The 23,620-nt window shown below is 53.1% G+C and overlaps 1 protein-coding gene across 1 annotated transcript; it reads left to right on the forward strand.

The window, feature by feature from the left end:
* Nucleotides 1–863: 863 nt before the first annotated feature.
* On the forward strand, nucleotides 864–20,645 carry LOC132079346 (hydrocephalus-inducing protein homolog). The gene is made up of 13 exons (XM_059481868.1): nucleotides 864–893; nucleotides 2,686–2,820; nucleotides 4,260–4,459; nucleotides 7,108–7,232; nucleotides 8,506–8,710; nucleotides 9,892–10,081; nucleotides 11,172–11,271; nucleotides 12,498–12,616; nucleotides 13,716–13,939; nucleotides 15,830–15,897; nucleotides 18,057–18,289; nucleotides 20,237–20,337; nucleotides 20,615–20,645. Exons 1-13 carry the CDS (start codon nucleotides 864–866, stop codon nucleotides 20,643–20,645), a joined length of 1,761 nt encoding a protein of 586 aa, XP_059337851.1.
* The last annotated feature ends 2,975 nt before the right edge of the window (nucleotides 20,646–23,620 follow it).

Below are 23,620 nucleotides of genomic sequence, written 5' to 3' on the forward strand. Positions count from 1 at the left end.
AGAAAATGGCAATCTTTGTATCCCCTTTGTACCCGGCTGGGGCGGTCCCTGTGCCCTTTGCCATTGGATGGGTACTCAGGAGCTTCCATTCTCTACTGAGCACCAACTTTTCTGTCCGCTCCCTTCTCATCCTCCTTCCTTTTGGTCAGGTCTTCAACCCTGTCCCTCTATTTGTGACACTCAACAAACCAACCTGAACAAATGCAAACCACAAATAACACACAGAGCCAACAAATTCCATTCTTTTGCTTAATAACCTTTTGGCTTCAGCCAAATGTCACCTCATCTCTCACACCTGCTCTGGTCCTGTGCTCTTCTTACTGAAGTCTAAGTTCTAGAGCAAAAAAGATATTTGCAGTTGTGTGGGCCTCGGTTTCCCTGTCTCAGAGTAAAAGACATCCCAAATCCTTTCCCATGGAGTCTCCTGTAAATTCATGGGTTTTACTTACTCCATGAGTGCTCAGTCAGTGCCCCAGAGCTCTGTGACCGCATGGGCACAGGGCTGTGTTTTAGGAACGTGCTGCCTGGCATTCTGGAGAAAGAAACCTGGAGAAATCCATGCCAAAAGAGCAGCTTGGCTTGAGCCTGCTCTGTGTGGCCCAGCAGCTGTGGATGAGCTCAGAGCAGAGGTGGGGGAGCCACTGTTTGCCCAGTGTGGGCTGGGCAGACGTGCTCCCTCAGAGTCTGTACTTCACTGGGGATCAGTGGAAGATTCTCCTGCATGAACCTTCCTCACAGCAGCTGAAGCTCTCCCTGCTCTCTCTCCTCTCCAGCTGCCGTCAGCTGCCCCGAAACAGAGCTGGTTTGGGGTTTCCCCACCAGAGCTGGTATTTCAGAACTTCGTCGCTCGGCAGGTGTCGGAAATGGTGCTGTCTCTCATGAATAAGGACAAGGTAAGTGCTGGCACGCAGAGCTTTAACGCTGTGCTGGAAGAGGAGAGTGCTGTCATTCCCTCAGTGTACAGCAAAGCAAGTTATCTGCTGCAGCACATGCAGAAGAAAATGTCTCAGCACCTTCTTCTGCAAGATGGTGGAAATCTTCCTGTGCTGGGAATTGTCCCCAGATTTTGGCCAGGCGTTGATGGTATCTATCCCAAAGGAGTTTCCTTCTCTTGAAAGCTCTGGATTGACTGGAATGTTGAGGGCTGTACAGTTCTTACCTGCTCTCATGCTTTGCCTTGGGTCTATAGCACACCCTGTGTGTCCTTGGTTAATCTTGGCTCCTGGTAGGAATCTCTGCCTCTCTCAGCCAGTTTGGCTCCCTTTGTGCAGCTCACAGGCAAAGCTCAGGGGCTGAGCCTTCTGCACTTTATGCTGGAATCACTTCTCATTAATGGCATTGGCCCTGCAGGAACCGTGTTCTGCAAGAGCCCTGCAATCAGAGTGATGGAGCAGAAGCAGTGAGAGGCCTTCAGGTTCCACTTGAGGCTCCTGCTCAGCTTCATCCAGCTCTGCTCAGCTTTTCCAAAAGCAACACGGTGCTCTGCTTTCCCTTTGCAGAAGCACAGCACATCCAAAGCCATGTGCTCCTGGAGGTTTCCACCTTCACCTGAAGAAACTGGGATTGTTTTGCAGTTTCCCAAGAGAGCTGAGAGGGAAAAAGTTTAAAAATGTCAATTGTGTTCCACTGTAAAGAGGAAAACTTGAGACCATTTGAATTTCAGTCAGGGAAACATTTTCTCAAGTGAGGCTTGTGCCAAGAATGGGCTGGCGGGAGGAGAGAGGAGGGAGTCCAAATCACCTGGTTTAGATTTTTGGAGAGCATTTTGGTGCTCAGGGGTTGATGAGATCAGTGTGCTAGAAAATGCATGTGTGCTGTGTCTGTGTACCCCAGAGGGCCGAACCTGGCCTGCTGGCTGCAGGCAGGAATGCCCAGCAGCCCAGCTTGCCTGCACAGGCAGCAGGAAGCCCTGGAGAGCCAAGATTGGCTTTTCATACTGGAACCACACTGTCAGTCAGTGCTGGTCCTGTTTCTCCAGGCAGAAAATGCCTCTGAAGCCCCACGGTCAATAGACACCGCCTGTCTGTGTTTCTGTCACTGTTGGCAAGCTGGTTGCTCTCATGGTTTTATGATTCTTCCTTACTGCTTTACTGCCCATTTAAATTCTCTTTGCCATCTCCTTGTTTTAGGGATTGTCTTGCTGTGTTCATTCCTTCTTTTGCTTTTCAGGTTTGCTTTTATTCCCAGTAAGACCACAGTGTTTGGTCTCCTGTCTTGCTGCTCTGCCTGCCTGACTGTATCCCCAGAAGGTCCCTACCCAAACCTGATCTGCTGGAAGGGAATTTCTTCCTTCCCCCACAGAAATGGGCTGGTTTGCTTTTAGGTAGCACATTCCCCCTCTGGAACATGACCACTTCATGGCTGTGTGCAGGCAGAAGCCAGCAGGTTTTTTGGTCTTGTTGAACATGCAGGTGACTTGGTTCAGGTGCTGTGTCTCCATCCTGCTGGTGCTGACCTGCTTGGCCCTTCCTTCCCAGCAGGCACTGCCCTACTGCCCCTGGCCAAAATGCTGGAGCCAGAGAGAAGGGATTCAAGTTCAGCCTTGTGAATGATGTGCCTGTGCCTGCTCAGCTGGAAGTGCTTTGGAAAAGGGGCAGGGGAGGGATGTTAGCAGGGCATGGACAGGTCTCCTCTCGTCCTGTTTCCACAAGGGGTTAAAATCATAATTTCATGTCTTTGCTGCAGTTTCTTCACGTGGTGAAGGTCTCCATGGAGAGCTCACCTTACTTCCAACTGGTGAGCTCCAGCGATGCGTACCGTGCCGTGCCGCCGGGCGCCTCTGCCCCTGTGCGCATCCGCTTCACCCCCAGCAAGAACAAGGTGAGGCTGGAGGAGCCAAAGCACACAATGATCTCCACAGCCATTGTTTTCCCTGCACTCTGGCTCCAGCCCATTGCATGCTGTGAGCTGGGCTCCAGGCGTGGGCAGGCAGCCTGCAGCCAGTCACACCTTGGCACTGCTGGCAGGCACTGCAGCCAGGCCTGACAGGCTCTGCTTGCCCTCCCTGCACACTGCTGAGCATTGCCAAGGGAAGATGCACGGGAAACAGGATGAAAATGACAGAGGGCTGTTGATAGATGTTGGGCCATCTCTAGGTCCAGTGGAATGAGTTTCATTCTGATGGAAAACACCAGAGGAACAAAGAGGTCAGAGAGCTTTCCTCCTTCCTGGACTGCCAACAGCTTCTCTGCCTGCCCCTGGGCTGGAGCACAGCCGGTGCTTTTTCACCCCCTCTGTTGTGCAGCCTTGCAGCTGTGCTGTCCCAGAGCACAAGTGAGCATGGCACAGCTGCAGGGCCAGGGCAGAGGATGTGCTGTGCCCGTGAGCCCAGCCTGGCACAGGCACACTGGGCCCTGGGTGCCCTTGGTCAGCAGGAGGTTGCTGAGCTGCAGGGCACTTGGACACCTGCCTGAAGGAGCTGGTGTAGGGCAGGTACAAGCTGCAGGCAGAGCTGTGAGCCCAGAGCCCGTGGCAGTGACACTGCTGGGGCTCTGTCTTCATGCCTGTCCCTGTGCTTGCTCTGTCAGCTGGCACCCATTCCGTGCCAAAGGTGCTTTTGTGGGGAGCTTTGAACAGCAGTGCTGAGGCCCTGGCAAGTCTGATCTCAGTGCAGGGATCTGGAGGGTTCATGTTCTGATCTGGAGGCTTGTTCATACAGAAGGGTTGAGGGCATGGCATGGAAGGGAGGAAGCCTTGCAGGGAAACAAAGAGAGGCCCTTTCCAACAGCATCCTGCTACCTCTTAGCACCGTTCTTCTCCTGACTTGGTTGGACAGGCAAAGTTAGAGGGGAGTTGTGAGCCAACTGATGTTTCTGCACCAGGCCAGAGGTGCAGGATGTCTTTGGGTGCAGCTGTTTTCTCCTCTTCCTTTTGCTGCTAAGAGTTAGTTGAACACTTTGTCCTATTCTCAGACAGTGGGAATATAGAAGCCTAAAGAGCAATGCCCTGTGTTCCCCAGCTCCATGTTGCTTAGAAGGGGCTTAGGAATTCTTTAACATCATTAAAGTTTAGAGTAGAAATGATGGTGGCCTAGGGCTGTTATCTGTATGAGCCAAGTGACACAAGAGCTGAATGCCACTGAGACGGATTTTGCAAAGTGCGCAGGTGCCTTTAAAACGTGACATAGCAGTAGAACTTAGTGTTCATGTGAGGGTGCAATAGGTAAATGGATGCCCTTGAAGGGGTATAGGAAATGGTTTTTCTTCTGCCATGGGGATGGCACTAAATGTCCTGTGCTGAGCCAGTTTCTTTTCCTGCAGGATTATTGCCACGAGCTGGTGTGCCTCACTGCAAGGGAAAGGATCGTTGTGCCAATTCGGGCCATTGGTGCCCGAGCTGTGCTGGACTTCCCTGCCCAGCTGGACTTCTCCAAGTGTCCAGTCAAGGTCAGCACCCAGCAGACTCTGCTGGTGCGCAATGTCGGTGCCCGAGCAGCTCGGTACCAGCTGAGCACGCAGAGGTGAGGCAGCTCATCTGTCCCTGCGCAAACACCTTTGGGTGAGAGCAGAGTTGGGAAAGAGCTACAGAAGGAACCAAGCACCGGATCTGCTGCCCTGCAGCCTGGCTGGAAGTGAGCAGGATGGAAGGCATTCTGCTCTTGCTTTCAGTGGCCTTGGAGCTTTCTGTGTCCCAGATTTCCTGGAGGCTGCTGGAACATGTTGGGAGCTGGCTTGCACCCTGCTGAGCACAAGCAGCTTCTGAAATGCTTCCTCAGCACTGTCAGCCAAAGAGAGCCATTCTCTGGGAGGCCACAGGCACGTGGCTTTGCAGTGGTCCTGGAGGGGACCTCTGGAAATCATCTGAGCAAAGACACTGCTCAAAGCAAGAGCAGTGTCTGGGGGTTGCAAGGTGCCATTGGGAGACATGGACCTGTAAGGCATCTTGTAAGATGCCTTACAAGAAAACAAACATGTCAATGGACCTAGTATAAAAGCAGAAGAAAACAACCTTTTAAAACCCCCTCCATACCTTATCTTTTCTGCCTGTCAGGTGCAGTAGTGATTCATTGAGAGGATGGATCTAACAGGATGAGAAGTGTCTTAAGGAGCAGCTGACAATTAACAGAGAAAAGCCCAAAATTTAGCTTTCCAGGCCCATCTCTTGACAGCGATTTTAATTTGGTTCTTACAGTGTCAGGGATGTCTCCTTCACAGCTCTTCTAGCTGTGGGCTCAGGGAACAGTTTAGTGGTGTTGGCCGAAATTCAGAGGAGTTAAGTTTAGCTGTGGAGCTTGTGTCTTTGGGTCTTGGGGAGCCAGGTGTGTGTGAGAGATGACTGCTAGAGCAGGGACAGAGGAGTCTGGTGGGTAGAGCCCAGGGATGGAGGCGATGCGGGGGCTGATTTGCACTCAGTTTTTCAGTCCTGACAGCTGAGTCCTGAACTTGGCTGGATCCTCTTCTCCTGATAATTTGAAAAGAAGAAGACACCTTCTTTCTCAGGCAAGCCCTGAAGTCATCCCTGGAATGTTATTCCCATCCTGCCACCTGAAGGCAGGAGCATGTAAAATGGGGCAGGAATGGGAAGGGAATGGAATGGAAGGCAGTGCTGAAGCCTGGCCAGGGATTCCCCTAACTGGCAGCTTCTCTATTGCGGTGAAATTTCTGGCCAAAGACTAAGAACAGAATGCTGTGCCTTGCCCCCAGCAGGCCCTGATCCCCCAGCCCCAGCAGAGCTGCAGCAGTGCTGGCATCAGCCCCGGGGCAGATGCAGGAGCACGAGCACTGATCTGGCTCTGGGGCTGCTGGGGCCTTGTCTTTCCTCCCCTCCCTCCAAAGTCTCACGTCCAGCACATGAACATTGCTGGCCCAAGGCTTCTCCATCAGCCAGCAGTGATGTTCTCACCAGTGGCAATGGGAACAGGTCAGCCCATAATTACAGCAAGAGGTCCTGAATGAGCAGAACCTGAAGCGAGTTCATCAGCTGTTACTACTGACATGAACAAAGTTCAGCTTGCCAGATGTTGTCTTTGCTTTTGTGTGTGATGCATTCATCAGCAAAGTCCCCAGAACACATTTGAAGTGACAGATTGACCAGCAACAAAGCACCAAGGCCAGGAACTTTGGTTTCCTCACTGGGGCTGTAGAAGGGCACAAAGCCCAGCAGCTGCTGGGCAGAAGCACATTTCCCCTGAGCTGTCCCTGAGCATCAAAGCACAGAGTCTTGTGTTTGTCAGGCAAGAGCTGTTTACCTGGTGACTAAATCCTGATTGCTCCTGTTAAATCCAAAGTGCACCAATGCATCTGCATCATTATTTCCAACACATTGCACAGAGTTTCTCTGCTGGGCCAAGCAAACAGTTACCAGCCTGCATGACAGCGCAGAGTCCCAGACTGCATTGCTGGTAAACACACAGAAACCTCCGATTCTGCTTCCTTGATGTGCTCCTGCTCATGGTGCTTCATTTAGCTGGGATTGGACCCTTCAGACTGTAAATGGCATCGTCCTTTTGGGTTTCCATGTCACTGTATTGCTCTAGTCTGCATTTGCACTCTTTCAGAGTTTTGATTACTCCTCTTCTTAGAGCAGCTTTCATTGAAATGCCTTGAAAAGTTGCCCTTTTTAAGCTAAATCACGATGATTTCAAGGTAAAATAAACCAAAGAAGCACACTGCAAATTCAACAGGAACTATTCCTTGGTCTTCAGGGAAAAGTTCCTTCTCCCTGTCTGATTCCTAGGCTGTAATCTCCCAGGACAGGGAGTGCCCTACTATTTGCATCTCTTGAGATGGGATTTGTAGGCAGCAGGAAAAGGCTAATTCCTGAGGCAGACAGTGTCAAGTTGTGCATGCAAATAGCTCTGAACCCTCTCTGTGCTTTTCACAAACCATTCTCTGATGGGATTGCTGGCAGTGGGAGCCTTGAGGCTCATTGCAGAGAGCTGGATGCAGAGAATGGGGAGCTGAGGCCCTGTTACCCCCAGGATCTTGTGAGGGCTGGATCTTGTCAGCAGTGGCTCAGTGGCTGTTTGTGATCCTGTCTGTTCTGTCTCTTGTGCTGCCTGTGCTTGGTTTGCTCCCTGCTTGGCCAAGGGAGCTGCAGGGAGCTGCAGTGCAGCAGGAATCTCATGGCCAGGCGTCCCCAGGCCTGACCCCTCTCTCTGTGTTGCAGTCCTTTCTCCGTGGTGCCGGCCACAGGAGCTCTGGGCGCTGGTGACACCGTGCAGGTGACAGTGGCATTTCACCCGCTGGCCAGCGGTGCCCATTGCGGCTCCCTGGCCGTGTGCTGCAGCTCAGGTGAGTGCTGGGCCCTGCAGGGCACAGGACAGTTCTGCACATGGCTCCCTGCTGTCCCATCCCCTGCATTGCCTCCAGAGGTGCCTCCCCTGTTCAGCCTTACCCCAAAGCAAACTGAGAACTCCTTGGTGTTTAGGGGCTTGAGAAAGGCAAAGATTTTTGACTGCTGTTTTGCTGGGACTTGCTGAGTGGAGGAAGGAGGAACTCTGATTCTCCACTACCATGTGGCTATGCCTGGGTGAAGTTTTATTTGATTCCTGGGCAGTGCTGTAGGTGAGGTCTCCATCAGACTCTCTCCAATGCAATGGATTTCTTGCACACCTCTGTCCCATATGCTGCTTCTCCACTGGCTTGTCACAGGCCCTTTTTCTGTGTGGCCCTTACACATAGATGTAGTTTCTGTCTAACAACATTTTCAGGCCTTTAAGTTCCTTTTTTGTGACAAATCAAAACAATTTTTTCCCTGTCCCCATTTCCCAGGCTGTTGAAGCTGTTGCAAACCTCTCACATCTATCTCCTATTTGATTTCTAGACTGAGGGATCCCATTCAGTCTTAATGTAGAAACTGCTCTGTACTCACTGATCTTTCCTTTGTCCCTTTCTTCTTTGATTTGCAATGCTCCAGCTTGGTTTTTCAGATCAGAACAGTATAAAATATTTAAAGACTGATGTGGCTGTGGGTTTGGACAGGGAGATGATTTTCACGGTGCCCATTCTGTAGTGGTTTGTCACATTGCAGAGCCAGGCTGGTTGTGTTTCCTCACCTGTGTCCCCTCCTGCTGTGGGCTGTCACTTCACTTGTTCCTCTGGGCCTCCTTTTGCTGCCCACCTGCCCCCAGGCATATTTGCTGGTCAGCAAGAAGGGATCCAAGGGATCAGGAGAGACAGGAGTCTCCTGGGATGCCCGGGGAGAGCCTGGGCAAGGCAGGACTGAGCAGGGCTCCTCAGCCCTGTCACCTGAAGGACTTGGATGCAGAAATCCTGGTGATCTGAGTGGGTCACCGGAGCACATGGACCAATCTCCCTGTCCATCCTGTCCCCTTGGGGCCAAATCTCTACAAACACCCTCAGAAATAAGGTGTTTTAGGAGGTGCCCAGGACATCCTCACGCTGTACACACAGAGCTGAAGGATGTGATCAATGGGGTGGTCCACAGAAGTGCTCCTTCAGCGCAAAACTGGGACACTTTCTTCTGTGCCCTGTGCTTTGCTCTGTCCCTTGTGCTTCCATCAGCCAGTGAGCTGAGCAAAGACTCCCCTTTGCTTTGTTCCAGGTGAAGAAAGAATCCACACAAAGCTCCAGGGAGAAGCTGTAGATGTCAACGTTGGGCTGAGCACAAATTCCGTGGAGCTTGACAAGACTTTCACCAGCATGTCAAGCCACAGAACCCTGTTCATTGAAAACAGGAGTAACATCACAGCCCACTTCCAGTGGAAGGCTTTTGCTACTGAGGAAGAAGAGAATGAAGCGAAGAGGAGGTTGGTTTGAAAGATGCATTTCAGTGAGATACAGGCCCAAGACTGAAACTAACGTGTGGCCTCAGGGGATGTTGGTGCTTTTGAATGGTTTAGGCCAAGTGAACCATGCCCGGCACTGGGGTGTGTGTCCCTGGGCTTCAGGAGCTCAGCACTCAGCATTCCAGGTCATTTATACTCCAACCAGGGATGGCATTTTGGGAAGGAAAGGTTGATTGGGATGACTGGATTTCCTCAGGTTCTAATTGGGCTCTTGTCTCTCTTCTCTTCTTTCTACATGACCTGGCAACATCCTTAAGCATTTCCTGAGTTGCCAGTCCCTCTTTCCAAAGGTGATACACCCTCTTTTTTCCCTTTAGTTCCTTCAAAATCTCCTTGCCCATGCGGGCTGGTAGTGTGTCCCTGTGCTGCTGTCAGAGAGGTTTTGTGCTCTCAGAGCAGAGAGGATTTTTTGTGAGAGAAGATAGTGCAGGATCCTTTCCCTCTCAGGACATTCTAGTGCCATGCACTGGGATGGGATCCAAAAAGCTCTGGCTCATGGAAAGGTCTCTCCAGGAGTTTGCTGTCTCCCTCCTGCACAACAAAGTTCCTTCCCCTCTCAGAGCCTCTGTTTTCATGCATATTGCATATAAAAACTTGAATGTCCCTGAAGGGATTCGGTGCCTGAATTCATCAATTTCCTGTGGAAGTGCTCTGGGATGCTCTTGTGAAAGGCAGAGTAGGGAACGGGGCAGGTGCAAACTGGAAGAAACAAAGAGTGATGCTGGTAACACGTAGCTGCAAGCCAGCTTTGTCTCCCCTTGCCAGGGAAATGCTGCAGTGGGTGCTCTGTGATCTTTCTGTGCCCCCCCGAGCAGCTCAGTGGGAGGAAAAGCCACTTGAAATGGCTGGTTGATTCTCCCTCAGCTGTGGCAGAGGCTTTGAGGCAGGAGGCTCTCTGGAGGGATGCTGGCTTTGCAAACCTCTGCTGAGCTTGCAAGGGTGGAGTGAAACTCCCTGCTGGGCCAGGGAACAGCAAGTTGTCCTCTGATCCCTGTGGGACCCTCGTGGCTTGGGCTCAGCCTTTGCTGGGGAGCTGCTGCTGCTGCTCCTCAAGTGCTTTGCTCTCTGGCGCTCACAATTCTCTCTGCAAATCTGTGGCTCATGAAACCATCTGCTGGCCTTGTCTCTCCCTGGGGCTGCAGGCAGTGCTTGCTGCGGCCGCCCAAAGAGGTGTCCCAGGAAAACTTCCCAGAGGAGAAAGAAACAGAGAAGGTGAAGAGCTTTTGTGGAGATCACAGTGCCCTCCTGAGCAGCATGGACAAGGAGAAGATGGTAAAGGTGCAAGAAGACCCCATGCTGTTCTCTGATGACATTTTTTTCCTTGAGCCAATGGTAAGTGATAGCTGAGAACATTCTCTTCCTCCTCCTCCTCCTCCTCCCACCCACCCTCCTCCCTACACCCACCCCTTCCCCTGCTGCGGTCACTGGGCAGATCCTCAGCTGGCTCCATGTGCTGGCAGGGAGGACATGGAGTTTCTGGTGAGGCTGCAGGGCTCGCTGCTGAAAGCATTTGTGCCCTGCAGGCTCCAGGCAGGGCTGGGAGCCTGACAAAGCCCAGCTCTGCTGCCAGGCTCGAGCTCAAGGCACTGCCTGCATGCCCTGTCAGTGTCCCAGGGAGCAGTTCTTGTAGGCAGGGGCTCCCCTGACACGTGGGGCTCAGCAGAGGCTGTTGGAGCACTGCCAGCTCACACACTGACCTGAAGCTTGCAATTGTTCCCTAGCAAAAGGAGGCCAAATTCAGCCCAAGGTTAATGACAGAAATGCCAATCCCCTCCTGTAACCATGCCTTGCACTATTTCTGAGTGTCCCTTCCAGTGTCATCTGTGAGCCTGGACACCAGGGTGGAAGGTTAAAATGGGCCTTTGGAGTTGTCCTGCACACAGGGACAGAAAACCTTTTCCTTTTCTGGTGGTGCAAGCAAACTGCCACATGCTCCCATCAACCAGAGCCTTGATTCTGAGTACTGGCATTGTGAGAGATGATGAATGCCTGGTGTGTGCACAGTGGAACACCCTTCTCATCTTGGAGAAACCTTAGAATAATCCCAACCTCTGCTTTCTTTCAGTAGAGGTTAAACTAATATTTTTATTTCCAAGGAAGGGGATCATGTTCTCTTCTTGGTTACAGCTATGGCCCATCTAAGGCCAAGAGCCAGCAGGGCACAGTGGCAGTTGCATCCCACTGTAGCTGACAGCAGCATGATGTGCCCAAGAGCTTGTGTCAGAGCAGCAGGAATATTGTGGAGAGTGGGAGCTGATCAGCTGAGCATTGAGAGCTGTGTTGGGCTGGGTTTGGAGTGTTTCCTTGGCTCCTTGTGTTGTTCACTCATCACTGATGCTCTAAACAAAGGCTTACAGGAGGGTGGTGAAAACAAGAATGTGAAGTTTGCAGACCAATCTTTTGCTGTCCCTTTCTGGTGTAGGAGGGAGAAATCAGGCCGAATTGTTCAGCTGAAATCAAGGTGACCTTCAAACCCCTGGAAGCACTGGAGTATGGAAGTGTGGCTTACTGCAGCATCTCAGGTGCAGCTCCTTTGCCCTGCCTCTGTCCCCCTCAGTGAAGCCCTGGTGGCAGCCTGAGCCCACTGGGCTCCCATGGAAGTGCTGGGAAGGGTCCCTGGTCAGCAGGGCAGTGCTGGCACATCCCCCCTGGCCCTGCAGCTCCCAGGGAGTCTCCCGTGCCAGGCCAGGGCTCAGAATGCTGTGTGTGCCTGAGTGATCCCAGAACAGCCCAGGCAGTGCAGGGAGAGGTTTTCATGCCGTGGCTTTGCCAGCATTCCCTCAAAGGCCAGAGAGCTCCAGAGCAGAACAGCTTCAGTGAACAAGCACTCAGCCCCTGCAGGCCCCTGGCCTCCAGGATGGCTCCATTTGCCATGAATCCATCATCAGGGAGCAGGAGCTGAGTTAGAAATGGGCTCCCTGAGCCTGGACCACCTCCCAGTGCCCAGACAGCAGCAGAGCAGAGGGGGCTGAGCCCACTGAGCCCGGGCTGTTGGTAGAGGGAGCAGCCTTGGCCAGCAGCTGCTTCTCTCCCTGTGTGGCAGTTGTCACCTTGCAGCTCTCAGTCTGTGGCAATAGAACACAGTGCTGAGTGTCACAAGGGGAGCACCTGGGCAACAAAGTCCTGTGCTCCTGGGCCAGGGAGTTTGGCAATTGCCAAACCCTGTTGGAGCTTTGTGCCTGCACTGAATGGATTTCAAAGCTCCTATAGGTGCAGGGGAAGGAAACACAGAATCACAGTATGGTAAGGATGGAATGGACCTTAGAGATCATCTAGTCCCAAGGCCCCTACCATGGGCAGGAACACCTCCCTATAGAGCAGGGAGCTCCAAGCCCCATCCAGCCTGGCTTGGAACACTTGCAGGGCTGGAACCTCCACAACATCCCTGGGGAACCTGCTCCAGTGCCTCACCACCCTCACAGGGAAAATTTCTTCCCTAATATCTCACCCAAATCTCCTTTCTCTCCATTTCTACCCATACCTCCATGGCCTGTCACTACAGGAACCAGAGATGTTTTAAACTCAGCAAACTGGTGGCTCAAATTGGAAAGCAGCCCAGGGAATGGGTTAGAAATTGCAAGTCAGCCTCAGGGGATATGTCCTGAGGGAAGAGAAGGGTCCATATCTTCTCCTGCAGCATCAGGAGCTGGTTGCATCCAGCTCAGAGTTGGGGACTAGCACTGAGGCAGCCTGGAAAATCCAGTGGAGCAGAGGGAATGATTGTACTGCAATGGACATCTCTCCCCAGGCTGTGAGAGCAGGCTGCCCCTGCAGCTCAGAGGGGAAGGCCAAGGACCCTTGGTTGAACTCAGCTCTCCTACTCTGAACCTTGGGAACGTTTTCGTCAACACCCCCCATGTCTATGAGGTGAGCAGCAGGGCTTGGGATGGATCCTGATGGCTCCTGAGGCAGCAGCAAGCCGGGTGCAGCTGTGGACTTGCTGCCAACCTGGGCAGCTGTGAGCAGGGAATATTTGATGGACTGCTCAAATCTGGGGGGACACAAAGGTGTGTCAGTTGTTCCTGAAGCCCCAGTCCCTGCTTTTGGGCAGCCTTCCTTAGGGATCAGCTGGGAGGCTTCCTGCAAAACAACTCCTTGGCCCATGAAACCAAGCCTGGGTCAAAAAGCTGCATGTTCAGAGGCTTTTGTGGCAGTGCCAGACACAAGGCACCTTTGGACTGGGCTCTGCAGAAGCAGCTGCACCAAAGTGGCTGCCTTTGAGCTTCAGCCCACTGCCAACAGCTGCCAGCCAAGTGTCTTCTGCTTATTGCTGCAATCACAGGAAATCCTTGGGAGTTCTCTCCCTTGCTGACCAGTCCCTCACAGCACTTCAACCTTGGTGCATTTCTGGCTCTAGAAAGAGAAAAGTGTTCCTGGGAATAAAGCAAAGGGTTTTTCTACCTATTTGTCTCCCCCCCAGTAGAGTCAAGCTTGCAAAAACTTCATGAGGCACTGCATCATGGCAGACACTTTCAAAATCTTGGCTGTGGATGGGAAAGACACGCTGAGATTTGTTACAAACGATGGTGCTCTCTGTACGTTTTGACGCTGATGCCTCATTCTCAATGTATTGTTTTCATGGTCTGGGAAAAGGTGAATGAGCAGATGGTGCTGTTGGAGCTGTGCTCACTGGGGCAGCAGCAGCTCTGGGGTGATTCCCTAGGCAGCTGCAATCAGCCCACGTTGCTCTCAGCGCCAGCTCTCAATGCGCTTGGTGCTGCTGAGCAGAGGGGCACTGCTCTGTGCCCATGGGATAAGCCCAGGGTGACTGCAGTTCTGTGGAGTTGCCACTGCTCTGCATGAAAACCCAAAGGCAGAAGTTGTCCTGTTGAATCTTTGGACTTCTGCCATTCAGCAGCACAAAGCATCTTCTGCCTTTTCTGGGTGTTCATTGCATCATTAGACAATAACTCACAAGAAGGGGAGATTCCACACGTATTTCCATTTTGCTCTCTTGCTGCTGCAGGTGAAACTGATGAACCCAGGAGCTATTGATGCTCCCTTCACCTGTCTCCCTTCAGCCACCAACCTGGGCTTGTGTTTCAAGTTTGCCCCCGAGGAAGGCATCATTGCAGCAGGTGGGAGCCAGGCTGTGCAGATCTCCTTCAGTGCCACCGTGCTGGGGAGCTTTGAGGAGGAGTTCCAGTTCAGTGTGGCTGGATCTCCTACGCCTGCCATCCTGACCATCAAGTAAGGACCCTGGGAGCTGGGTGGGCACATCTGTAGCTGTCTCTGGGACATCCCCCACCTGCCTCCTTTTGGGGTGGAGCAGAGGAGAAAGGTGTTTCCTGAGGTCTGAATCTCTGCTCTGCCGCTGGCATTGCTTTGGTGTCAGGCTGCCTCCTGCCCTGTGTGGTGGCTGGGAGCTGGAATGACTCGTCCCTGCAGGGATCTCCCTGTGCCTTGGGCCATGGCAGGCAGTGGGATGGATCAGCTTTGGGCAGCAGCTGCTCTGGGATGTCCCACCTGAACACCCAGCAAGGCCCCCAGGGCTTTGCAGATGGGCCAGCCTGGCTGATTCTGCAGCAGCAGCAGCAGTGTTTGTAAAACCTTGTGTGAATAATCCATGCCAGATGGGCAGCAGCAGCCTCAGCTCACCTCTCATGGCCATGCTGTGGGGCACAAGCTGTGCCCCCAGCTCCTGTGCCCAGAGGGCTCTGGTGCCTCCTTTGCACAGCCAGCAAAGCGCTGATGTGGGAGTCAGGAACTGTGGGCTGGTGCCATGGCAAGAGACAATCCTGGCCCAGCCACAGGGAGAAGGGTGGATCATAGGGGAGGCAGAGCTCAGTGCTCAGCACCACAGCAGCGTGAGGCCTTGTCCCTGCCAGCCTGAGCCATGTGCTGCAGGATAATGGAGTGGAAGCAGGAGAGCTGATGCTGGCTGCTCTGCAGCTTTGGAGCTGGGCTGCTGCTCTTGGGCAGCACTGGCTCAAGGCAGTGAAGAAATGAAAGCAATCTGCACCTGATGATACCAATGAGATAAGGGAGATGGGTAAAGAAGAACAAGGAAGTTATTCCTTAGCAAGAGAAAAGTGGTGAGCAGGTCTGCCCATAGTGCAGAAACAAATCTGCTGCCTTTGTTTTTGGAGGAAAGGTGCTGCTTTATTCATTTGGAAATCAAGAGGGAACCTTTCACCATCAAATAATTGATTCTCCTCTGTCCCTCCCCCAAAATGGCCATGGGGTGTTTGTGCATAAGCAGCTTTCTCCTTGAGCAGGGGCAGGTGTCTCTTGTTGAGATGTGCAGAGCAGAGCCAGGGGCAGTCCTGTGAGTACAATAGAGGACACAGCTGACTGGTTCTTGATTTTGAACCAAAAGGCAGAGTGGGCACTGATTGGCATCAACCATGAAATCAACTGGTGAATGTTGTGCAGCTTCAAGTGCTGATTTCAGTGGATGTTGGTGGCTTTTGGAGTGTGCCTGCTGAGTTCAAGGGAAGGTGAGGTGCTGTGCTAGATTCAGGACAGCCAAGTTTGGTTGTTGAAGCTCTTGCTCTTGGCTGTGCCAGCTGGTGCACTGCTGACAAGCTGGTCCTTTCCTCTAGGATTCATCTGTGCCCTGGGTAGAACTGTAGCTGCTCTTTTCAGAGGATGTTTGGGAATGCCCTGGATTCGTGTCTCAGAAAGTGTCTGTAATGATTGTGTGGGTCAAACTCTCTTGAGAAAGCTCCTCCATGGGAACAGCAGTTGCAGCTCAGAAGGAGCAAAGCAGGGAAGCTGTGGTTGGAAGGGCTGCTTACAGAAGTTAGTGGGGACACCTTGATGTCCATGCCATTGCAGATGGGGAAACTGAGGCACGGAGCCATGTCTGAGTGTGTGTTCAGGGTCCTTCATGGGACCCCCAGCAACCCGGGGGCTTCTCCTGCCTGCCCTGTGCCCAGAGCCCATCAGGGGCTGTTGGCTGCTGCCCCTTGGCTGGAGCTGCCTCCTGTGCCCAGGGCCCTGTGCTGAGCACACGGGGCTGTGTTGGTTGGAAACCCCGGGTGCCCTGAGCCCGGGTTTTGTGCCCCCGAGCCACGACAGCCGGAGCTTTGCAATGCCTTTAACCGAGCCATTGCCTGCTCTGTCCTCGGCCTGCAGGGGCAGCGTCACTGCACCGAGTTTACACTTCGACCTCGCTGAGCTCGACTTCGGGGACATCTCCTTTGGTGAGTGTTCCCTGGGCTGGGACACAGCCTCAGGGATGTGTGCCTTCCAACAGAAAAGCATCCCTCACTCCTGCTCTGCCCCAGCAGCCTCTTCAGGCTGTGAACTGCAGAGCTGCTGCTGCTGCTGCCTCAGGGGGCATTTTGCCATTGTGAGATCCAGTGGAAGCAAGGAATAGAAAGGCAGAATTTTCTGGTATCTCTGTGCTGCTTTAAAAGACAGATGTCTGCCAAGGAAGGTGGGAATCTTGCTGCAATGGAAAGATGAGCCCCTCCCTCCAAATGATTATCCCTTTGAAATGACAGGGCTCCCAGGCAAAAGTGTGGGAAAAGGAATAACAGTTCTTTGCTAGACTGTCTCAGGAGAGCACAGACAAGAAGGCAAGAACAGACATTTCCCAGTCCTGTTTTTCCCCTTTGGTGGAGTTCTGGTTACGGCAGGAGGATCTGTGGGCTCTGGCAGGCCAGGGATCCCCCCCAGCCGGTGCGGGAAGGGAAGGGAAGGAGGAAATGCTCCTTTTGCAGAGCCCCAGAGGGCAGGGGGATGCGGGCAGTGCCCAGCAGCAGCAGCAGCAGCAGCAGCGGGGCAGGCAGGCAGGGTCGGTGCCAGCGCTGAGCTGCAGCCAGGGCAGCCCCGGGCCAAGCACAAACCTCCCGCAGCAGCAGCGGCCGAGCTGCGACCCCCGAGCGGGAGGAAGGGAAGCTCCGCTCCCTGCCCAGCCTCAGCTCCCACTGCACAGCCGCCCACGGCATCACGCCACAACTCCCAAAAACCCCCCAGGGAAAAGCCCAGCCCAGGGCCAAAACCGCCCCAAACCCCCCAGAACCCCTGTCCCCCTTCCCAGACCCAGGGCAACGTTCACTGCCAAGCCTAAAGCCAGAACAATGAAGTTCATGAACTTCTGAAGGAAACTCATTGCCTTTCTTGAGCTGCTTCTTCTCCAGCCTGCATCACCACGGAGGCGCTTGTCAAGTTGCCTTTGGAAGGAATAAAACACGAAAGGAAAGAGATGGAAATATGGTTCTGAAGCAGGAGATTGATCCTGCTGAATCCATTTTCATTCCTAAGGGCTCTTCGGCTGAAGGCAGCTGTTGTATTTTTGCTTCTTTGTAACTCTTGACTGTTGTCTGCATGTGCTGGCCTCAGTCTCCTTGGAGGTTTTGACATCTGGGTTTGTCCTTTTTGTGCCTCTCTTGCCTCCCTGCTGGAGTCCCTGCTGGAGCTGGCAGTGGTCACTTGGATGGGCACAGAGAAGCTCTGGGCTGCAGCTGCAGTTGTTTTTCCTCCCCATCTGTGTCCCAGTGACTCCTGGTGAGCAGGCCTGGGGAGAAGTCTCCTCCCCACAGAGCTGGCCAGCCCAGCCAGATGTGCAGTGCAGAGCAGGCTGTGGCTGCTCTGCGCGCTCTGCAGGACATCCCCACCATGAGTGGCTGTATCTCTGGCTTTGCAGGATGGAAAGCAAATCTCAGAGCCAAAGTGGGGTAAACCCTTGCAGGCAGCACTCTCAGTGAGCAGCACGGCTGTGATGTCCCTGTTTGTGGGCTGAGGTGGGACCTGGTTCCTGATTGCTAATCTCAAAGCAAGGCTCGGCTGTGCCCCCAGCTGAGCGGGCTCTGAGCTGTCACGTGCTCAGTCTGTTTGGCCCAAAGCAAGAGATGCCTTAAGGATCCTGCAGAGAGAAGCTGCATTAGGGTTCTTTGCCTCACGTTCTAGTTGCGGATTCCATCCTCACTTTCTTTTGCTGTAGCTTCTTCTCACTGACAACTCACTCTTTATATGTCTTGAAAAAGGTGGGAGTGTTGGCAGGCTGAGCAGGGAATTGGACAGCTTGAATTCTCAGAGTAAATGCTGGGTCTGGGTGCACACTCATCACTGAGAGAGAACTGGTGCTGGTTTGGGGCAGGTGAGGGAGCTTGGCCCCATCACAAAGAGAGAAGCTTGCAGTGTTCAGCAGGGCTAGGAGTGGGCATTTTCAAGGCTGCAGTCTGGAATCTGTGTCAAAGGGAGCTAAGTGACGATTAATTCCTCACGCAGCTTCTGGGTGAGCTGTAGTTCAGATCATAGAGAGCTCCACTCCAATGCCACTTTGATCCTGCCAGGATCTTGCCCCCAGGATCATGGCCTGCTGGGTGCCTGAATGGATATTTGTGTCCTTGCCCAGGCTTTCCCTACACGCAGCGCTGCCGCCTCACCAACAGCTCCGCGGTGCCCCTGACGTTCCAGCTCCGCATGTCGGACGATGGCACGCAGCCGGCTGTGGACAGCGTGGATCAGATCCGCAGGGACACCGACCCGGCCTGGAGCAAGGGAATCCATTTCCGTGTGGAGCCCAGGGAGTTCACCATCAATCCCAGCGGAGGCACCATCCTCCCCCAGGGACACCGGGACATCGAGGTACGGCAAGAGCCCAGCCACAGCCGCTGCAGCACCAGGGCTGGAGCTGCACTGCAGGGTGGGAGGGCTTTAGCTCTGGTGCCAGCTTGGAGCATGCTGGCACGGAGAGATCTGCACTGCTGGGACGCCTCTGCTGGCAGGCTTACTCGGGATGTTTCTCAAAGAGCACTGTTTGCTTTCCAAAATCATATGCTGAGCTCACAGACCTTATGGTCAAGGCCTGAAGCCATTCTTGTGTTTTTGAGAGCGATTGATTTGATTGCAATGGGGCAGAGCAAGGATGAGGGCAGAAGGTGGCTGTTAGAGAGATGTCATTGTATCAAGCAGTGAGCTTTCCTTTGTGGTGTCATTTCCCCCCTCCTGGGCAGCAGAATGATTTGTGTTCACTGCAGGAAGCTCCAGTGGAGACAAAAAAATCTGCAGCCATGTGTAGCGGTTCAAATTTATTGTATTGATTCCTTGTTAAGTGGTTTGTTCTGTGGTACCCCGTGTTCTCCCTGAGTTGGTTTACCCCTGGGTTTTAGCCTCCCTCAAAGCTGTCCCTCATGCCATTCCCTGCCCCTTGTTCCAGCTCTTTCCCTGCCTGTCAAACCCAGCCCCTTTTGTTCCCCAACCTTCTTTGCCAATTTAACCTGGAGCCAATCCCTGTCTGCAATGCCCCTTTGGAATTCCCCTATTCCTGGAGGCCCCATTGGCCCATGTGAGCCATCCTCCCCACCCTCCTACCCAAAGTGGCCCCAGACACTTGATGTAATCCCCTCAGTGCTCCCCTGAGGATTCCCTTTTGGCTTGCTGTTTGTATTCACCCTCTGATTTGTGTCTGTACAAAAGCCCTTGCACGGGAGTGTCCAGGGCTCTTTTGGCTTTGACCCTTTTGCTTGGAATAAACCCTTCCTTGTGGAACTTCAAGACAGAGATCCTCCTCCTTTCTCCTCTGCCTGGTCCCGTTGGTGGCTTGTCTCTTGCGGCGTAGAGCAAGAGGCTCTGAGGGTTCTGCCTGTGGTCAGTGCCCACCCTGGGGCAGTTCTGAGGGTTCTGCCTGTGGTCAATGCCCAGCCTGGGGCAGTTCTGAGGGTTCTGCCTGTGGTCAAAGCCCACCCTGGGGCAGTTCTGAGGGTTCTGCCTCTGGTCAGTGCTCACCCTGGGGCAGTTCTGAGGGTTCTGCCTCTGGTCAATGCCCAGCCCGGGGCAGTTCCCCACTCCTGGCGTGGGGCCGGAGTTCTCAGAGCCAGCCTGGGGTCAGGGTCCAAGGGCAGCCATGAACTGCCCAGCACCTGCTGGGCCACACTTTGCCCTCAGCCTCCTGCTGTAAAGCTGAACTCGTTGTGGTCGAGTCAGATTTCCTCGGCATGGATGTCTTTGTAGTCAGATGAGAAATTGGCCCCTTAATTTGAATGCAGTGTTGCATGGAGCTGTAGTCTAATGTTTTAACGTAGCTGACCTGACATAGGAAGGGGACCAGGACACCAGGTGGTTCATCACAGGTCCAGTTTATTGAAGAAAGCTTCAAACACTTATACAGCAAATAATAAGCTTATGAATATTCTGTAAGCCAAGCAATCTATTGGTTAAACTATACCATTAACTCTTCCTCATTCCTTAGGGGTTACATCTCTCTTTTCTCATGTCTCTCTCACTATTTGTTATCCTACTACAGCTAGGCCCAAGGACACGCTATCTCACAGGTGCAGGACTTGGAATTAGCCACAGTCTTGTACTTTTCCATTCTCTAGTCTCCTAAATTTCCCAACACTGACCTGTGCCCTTATAGCAAGGTGTGTTTAACAAATGTGGTATTGCCAGAAGGCTTTTGTTACTCTGAGACTGTGCTCTACACATGGAGCAGCAGAAGAATGAAGGGCAAATCCTCCCTCAGGAACTGGAGGTTATCACCCGTGGGTAATGAGCTTTTGTAAGGAAGCATTAACAGTTCTTCTCTTCCACCAGGTGACCCTGTGCTCCAACACGGTGATGGAGTTCTACCGGAGATTGCTGGTGGACCTGGAGGGTATTGGCAAGGGAGTAGCATCCCTGATCATCACAGCCAGGTACCAGCCCTTGCCTGGCCTCCCCCAGGCACTGCCTTGCCCAGGCTGTGCTGGCTGCAGCTGCCAAGGAGAAGTGCTGCTGAATGCCCTCATGTTGTGCCAGCTGGACACGAGAACAGCAGTGCTTGGGCAGCAGCCCGTGGTGAAAAGCACGTTTGCTCGCAGCCCAGCACGGTCCTGGGCCCTCTTCTAAAGGCACCAGGAATGATATCATTGATTGGCCTTGTTTTTGGTGCTTGAGGTGGAACAAATTTCCTGAGGGCCTCCTCTCCTTCAGGCTGCAAGAGGTGGAGTTGTGCTGGCTGTGAGCATGGTGCACTGGTTTGGGCCACACCAAGCAGCTGCTGAGAGTCAGGCTCTGCCTCTGTCCATGAGGGCACATGGCAGGGGAGAAGTGGCTCCCAGCAAGAGTGGGGAGGGCAAGGTGTGACAAGGGGAAAGCAGCCCTTGATGTGGCAGGTCAGCTCCAGTTTTTGTCCTTCCCTCTGCTTCCCGTTTTGAGCTTTAATGTTGTCAGAGTTGAGAGCAAAAGTCGTTGTTGCTGCAGCAGAATTCCATGCTGCTGTGCTGTTGTGGGTGTCAGTGTGATGCCCAGAGGGATGCAGCTCCCTGGTGCTGTTCCCTGTGCCAGGCAGAGCCATCCAGGCAGTGCCTGGGCTGCCACTGTGTACAGCAGGTGGAGCTGGGGCCAGGCAGTGCCTGGAGCTGTGCAGTGAAGGAGCCAGGGAGCTGCAGGGCCTGGCAGGGGCTGATCAGCCCCTCTGTGGGGCAGCTGCTGTCTCGTGCCCTCCAGGGCTGGGGCAAAGAGCTGAGTTCTCAGGCAGGGCAACAGCACAATGGCAGAGAAGGGAGTCAGTTTTACTGAGACCCTGGAGCTGTGTGTTCCTTGAGCCTTAGGGAGCACTGATCCTTGTTGGGAAGGCTTCCCCAGAGCTCGTGGGTCACTGGCACTGTTGCAGGAGTCCTTGCAAGCCTTCTTGGGTAAAGGAGGGGCTGAGGCAGCTGTGGGGCAAAGTGCTCTGCCTGGGGCACTTGGCAGCCTCTGGGTGCTGCCTCTCAGGGTTTGCCCCTCCTTGACAAGACATGTGGGAGTGGGAAGAGGTAGAAGGCAATTTATCCCTGTAGGGCTCTTCAATGTGCATTTGACAGTGACCAATGGGTTCTGCTCCATTTCACAGTCTTTGGGGGTAGGCATTCTCCATTCTCTCAGTATCTCTGATTGTCCTGGGGTCATCTCTTTGCCCAGATGTCTCGTTCCTGAGCTCCAAGTGTCCTCCCCAGTGGTGCTGTGTGATGAGTGCCACCTGAAGGTGCCCTACGAGAGAAAGATCCTCATTAGGAATCCCAGCCACCTTCCTGGCTGCTACGGGCTTATTCCCCAGGTTTGGCATCACATCCACCTTCTCCTGTCAAATATTCCTGAGGAGATTATTAGGGGAACAAAGGGTTTGGATAAGACCTTGCTGCTTTCCATTCAGTCTTAAAGATCTGCTGAGAGCAGGATCCTACCAAACTGTAAACTTTAGGAGGCAGTTTAAGCTCCTGAGGAAACAGTTGATGCTCTAGTCATCAGGGTGTTTTCCTGTGGGAGATCTTAGAGGGTTGTGAAAAGCTGCTGCACCCACAGACACCAGTGCCTGTGCTGGCAGCCTCCTTGCAGGATCCCCTGGGAGTGCTAACCCTACAATTCTTGCATCTTGTTTGTGCCTTTGACCTTTGTCCTGGGGAGCTTTAAAGGTGTGTGTAAGTTGCTGTTGTGGTGGATGTTAAGGAGCCTACAGTTTCTTGAGAGGTCCCTCTGAATCTGCGTTTCATTGTGTCCCTTCCAGAAGCGCAAGGAGGACTCTGCTGTGCTCTACTCCAGCCCCAAGCCCTGTGGGATTGTGCAGCCCCAGAGCACAGCAGAGATCCCAGTTGTGGTGGCAGTGCAGGCCCTGGGCACTCATCGCACCAACGTTCTCATCGGCGTGTTCGGGGATGAGAGAAACCCCCTGGTGAGGGCAAGGGGAGATGTGAGCCTGTGTGCAGCTGCTCCTGGCAGGATGCACAGGGACAGGGATTCTGCCGGGGAAAACAGGCACAGGCTGCTGGGGAGAAGGACAGGAGGGACGGGGGCACAAACAGCTCCTGCCTTAGAGGTGGGAATCTCAGTGTCTGACACAGAATGGAGTTGGGCTCAGCTGGAATCCAGGGGGCATTTGAGGTCATTATTCTTTCAAATGCTGGTAACTTTGGAAACATCTGTTTGAAAATGTCATCTCTCTGAGCGCAAGAGAGGATGTCAGAAGTCTTCTGGGAACCTTGAGCTTTCTGTAAAAGAAAGGAAAGCTGGCATTTGAAGAGTGGTTGCAAGGACTGAAACTTCGATTAAAACATATGGAAATGGCAATGCCAAATTCCCCGGATGGCACCAAACATCTGAACCCGGGCCGTCGTGGCACTGCCTGTAAATCAGTGAACAGGAAGGAAAGGCAATGCAGGCTGTGCCAGGGAGCCTGAAGTTTGAGCAAACAGTTGCTTTTAACTATCAGGCTGCTTCCCTTAAAGAGGAGGGTTTCTCCCCACAAGAAGAACCAGTTGTTTAACCGTCAGGCTGGTCTTACCTAGAGATTTCTTGCAAAGATAAAACCTTTCGGACAGTAACTTTTAGTTTGAAAGGTTCTCTTAGCTTAATCCTTTTCAATTTGGAGGAGAACATGTAATTTTCTTTTTCCCCAAAAGCCCAGCATTTCAGCTGGAGAGTGGTAGCTGTCCCTAAAGAAATAACTTGAGCAGGGTTGAGCTGTTGAAGGTTTTTTAGGTTTCTCTGTTGTGGTTTGTTTTGGGTTTTTTAAAATCTTTCTTGCTTGCTTCCTGGAACAGAGAGCACAATTACGGAGCTCAGGACGGCTGGCAGAAATCTCCCCAAGCCCAAGGCTGGCAGAGCTTGGCAGGATCCCAGCACCACAGCCTGTGTATGTATGGATGGAAGGAAGGATGGATGGGGAATGCGACCTGAGTCACCTGGGAGTGTTGTAAAATGTCAACCAACCCCCCAGCGGTGTCAGGGGAACATTCCTGATAAATCCCTGGTGGAGCTGCAGAGTTTCTGGCCTTGGGCACTGGGTGGGCTGTGCTGGCTGGGCACTGGCTGGGTCTGCCCCTCGGTGTCTCAAATCTCACCTTTTTGCTGCCTTCTCTGTCTTTTCCTCTCCCACTGTGCTTTTTGCATCCCCACCAGGTGTAAATGCCTGTTCTCTGTAATTGCTCAATGCGAGCAGTTGCAGCTGCTGCAGCACCTCAG

This window comes from Ammospiza nelsoni, chromosome 14 (genome assembly GCF_027579445.1).
Source record: "Ammospiza nelsoni isolate bAmmNel1 chromosome 14, bAmmNel1.pri, whole genome shotgun sequence".
Taxonomy (NCBI): Eukaryota; Metazoa; Chordata; class Aves; order Passeriformes; family Passerellidae; genus Ammospiza; species Ammospiza nelsoni.

Excerpts from the sequence above, each read along its gene's own strand:
- LOC132079346 (XM_059481868.1), top strand. The coding sequence starts at position 864 with ATGGTGCTGTCTCTCATGAATAAGGACAAG. Across the intron at positions 18,290-20,236 it reads AGGGACACCGGGACATCGAG|GTGACCCTGTGCTCCAACAC; the intron begins GTACGGCAAGAG and ends CTCTTCCACCAG. Across the intron at positions 20,338-20,614 it reads TCCCTGATCATCACAGCCAG|GCTGCAAGAGGTGGAGTTGT; the intron begins GTACCAGCCCTT and ends CCTCTCCTTCAG.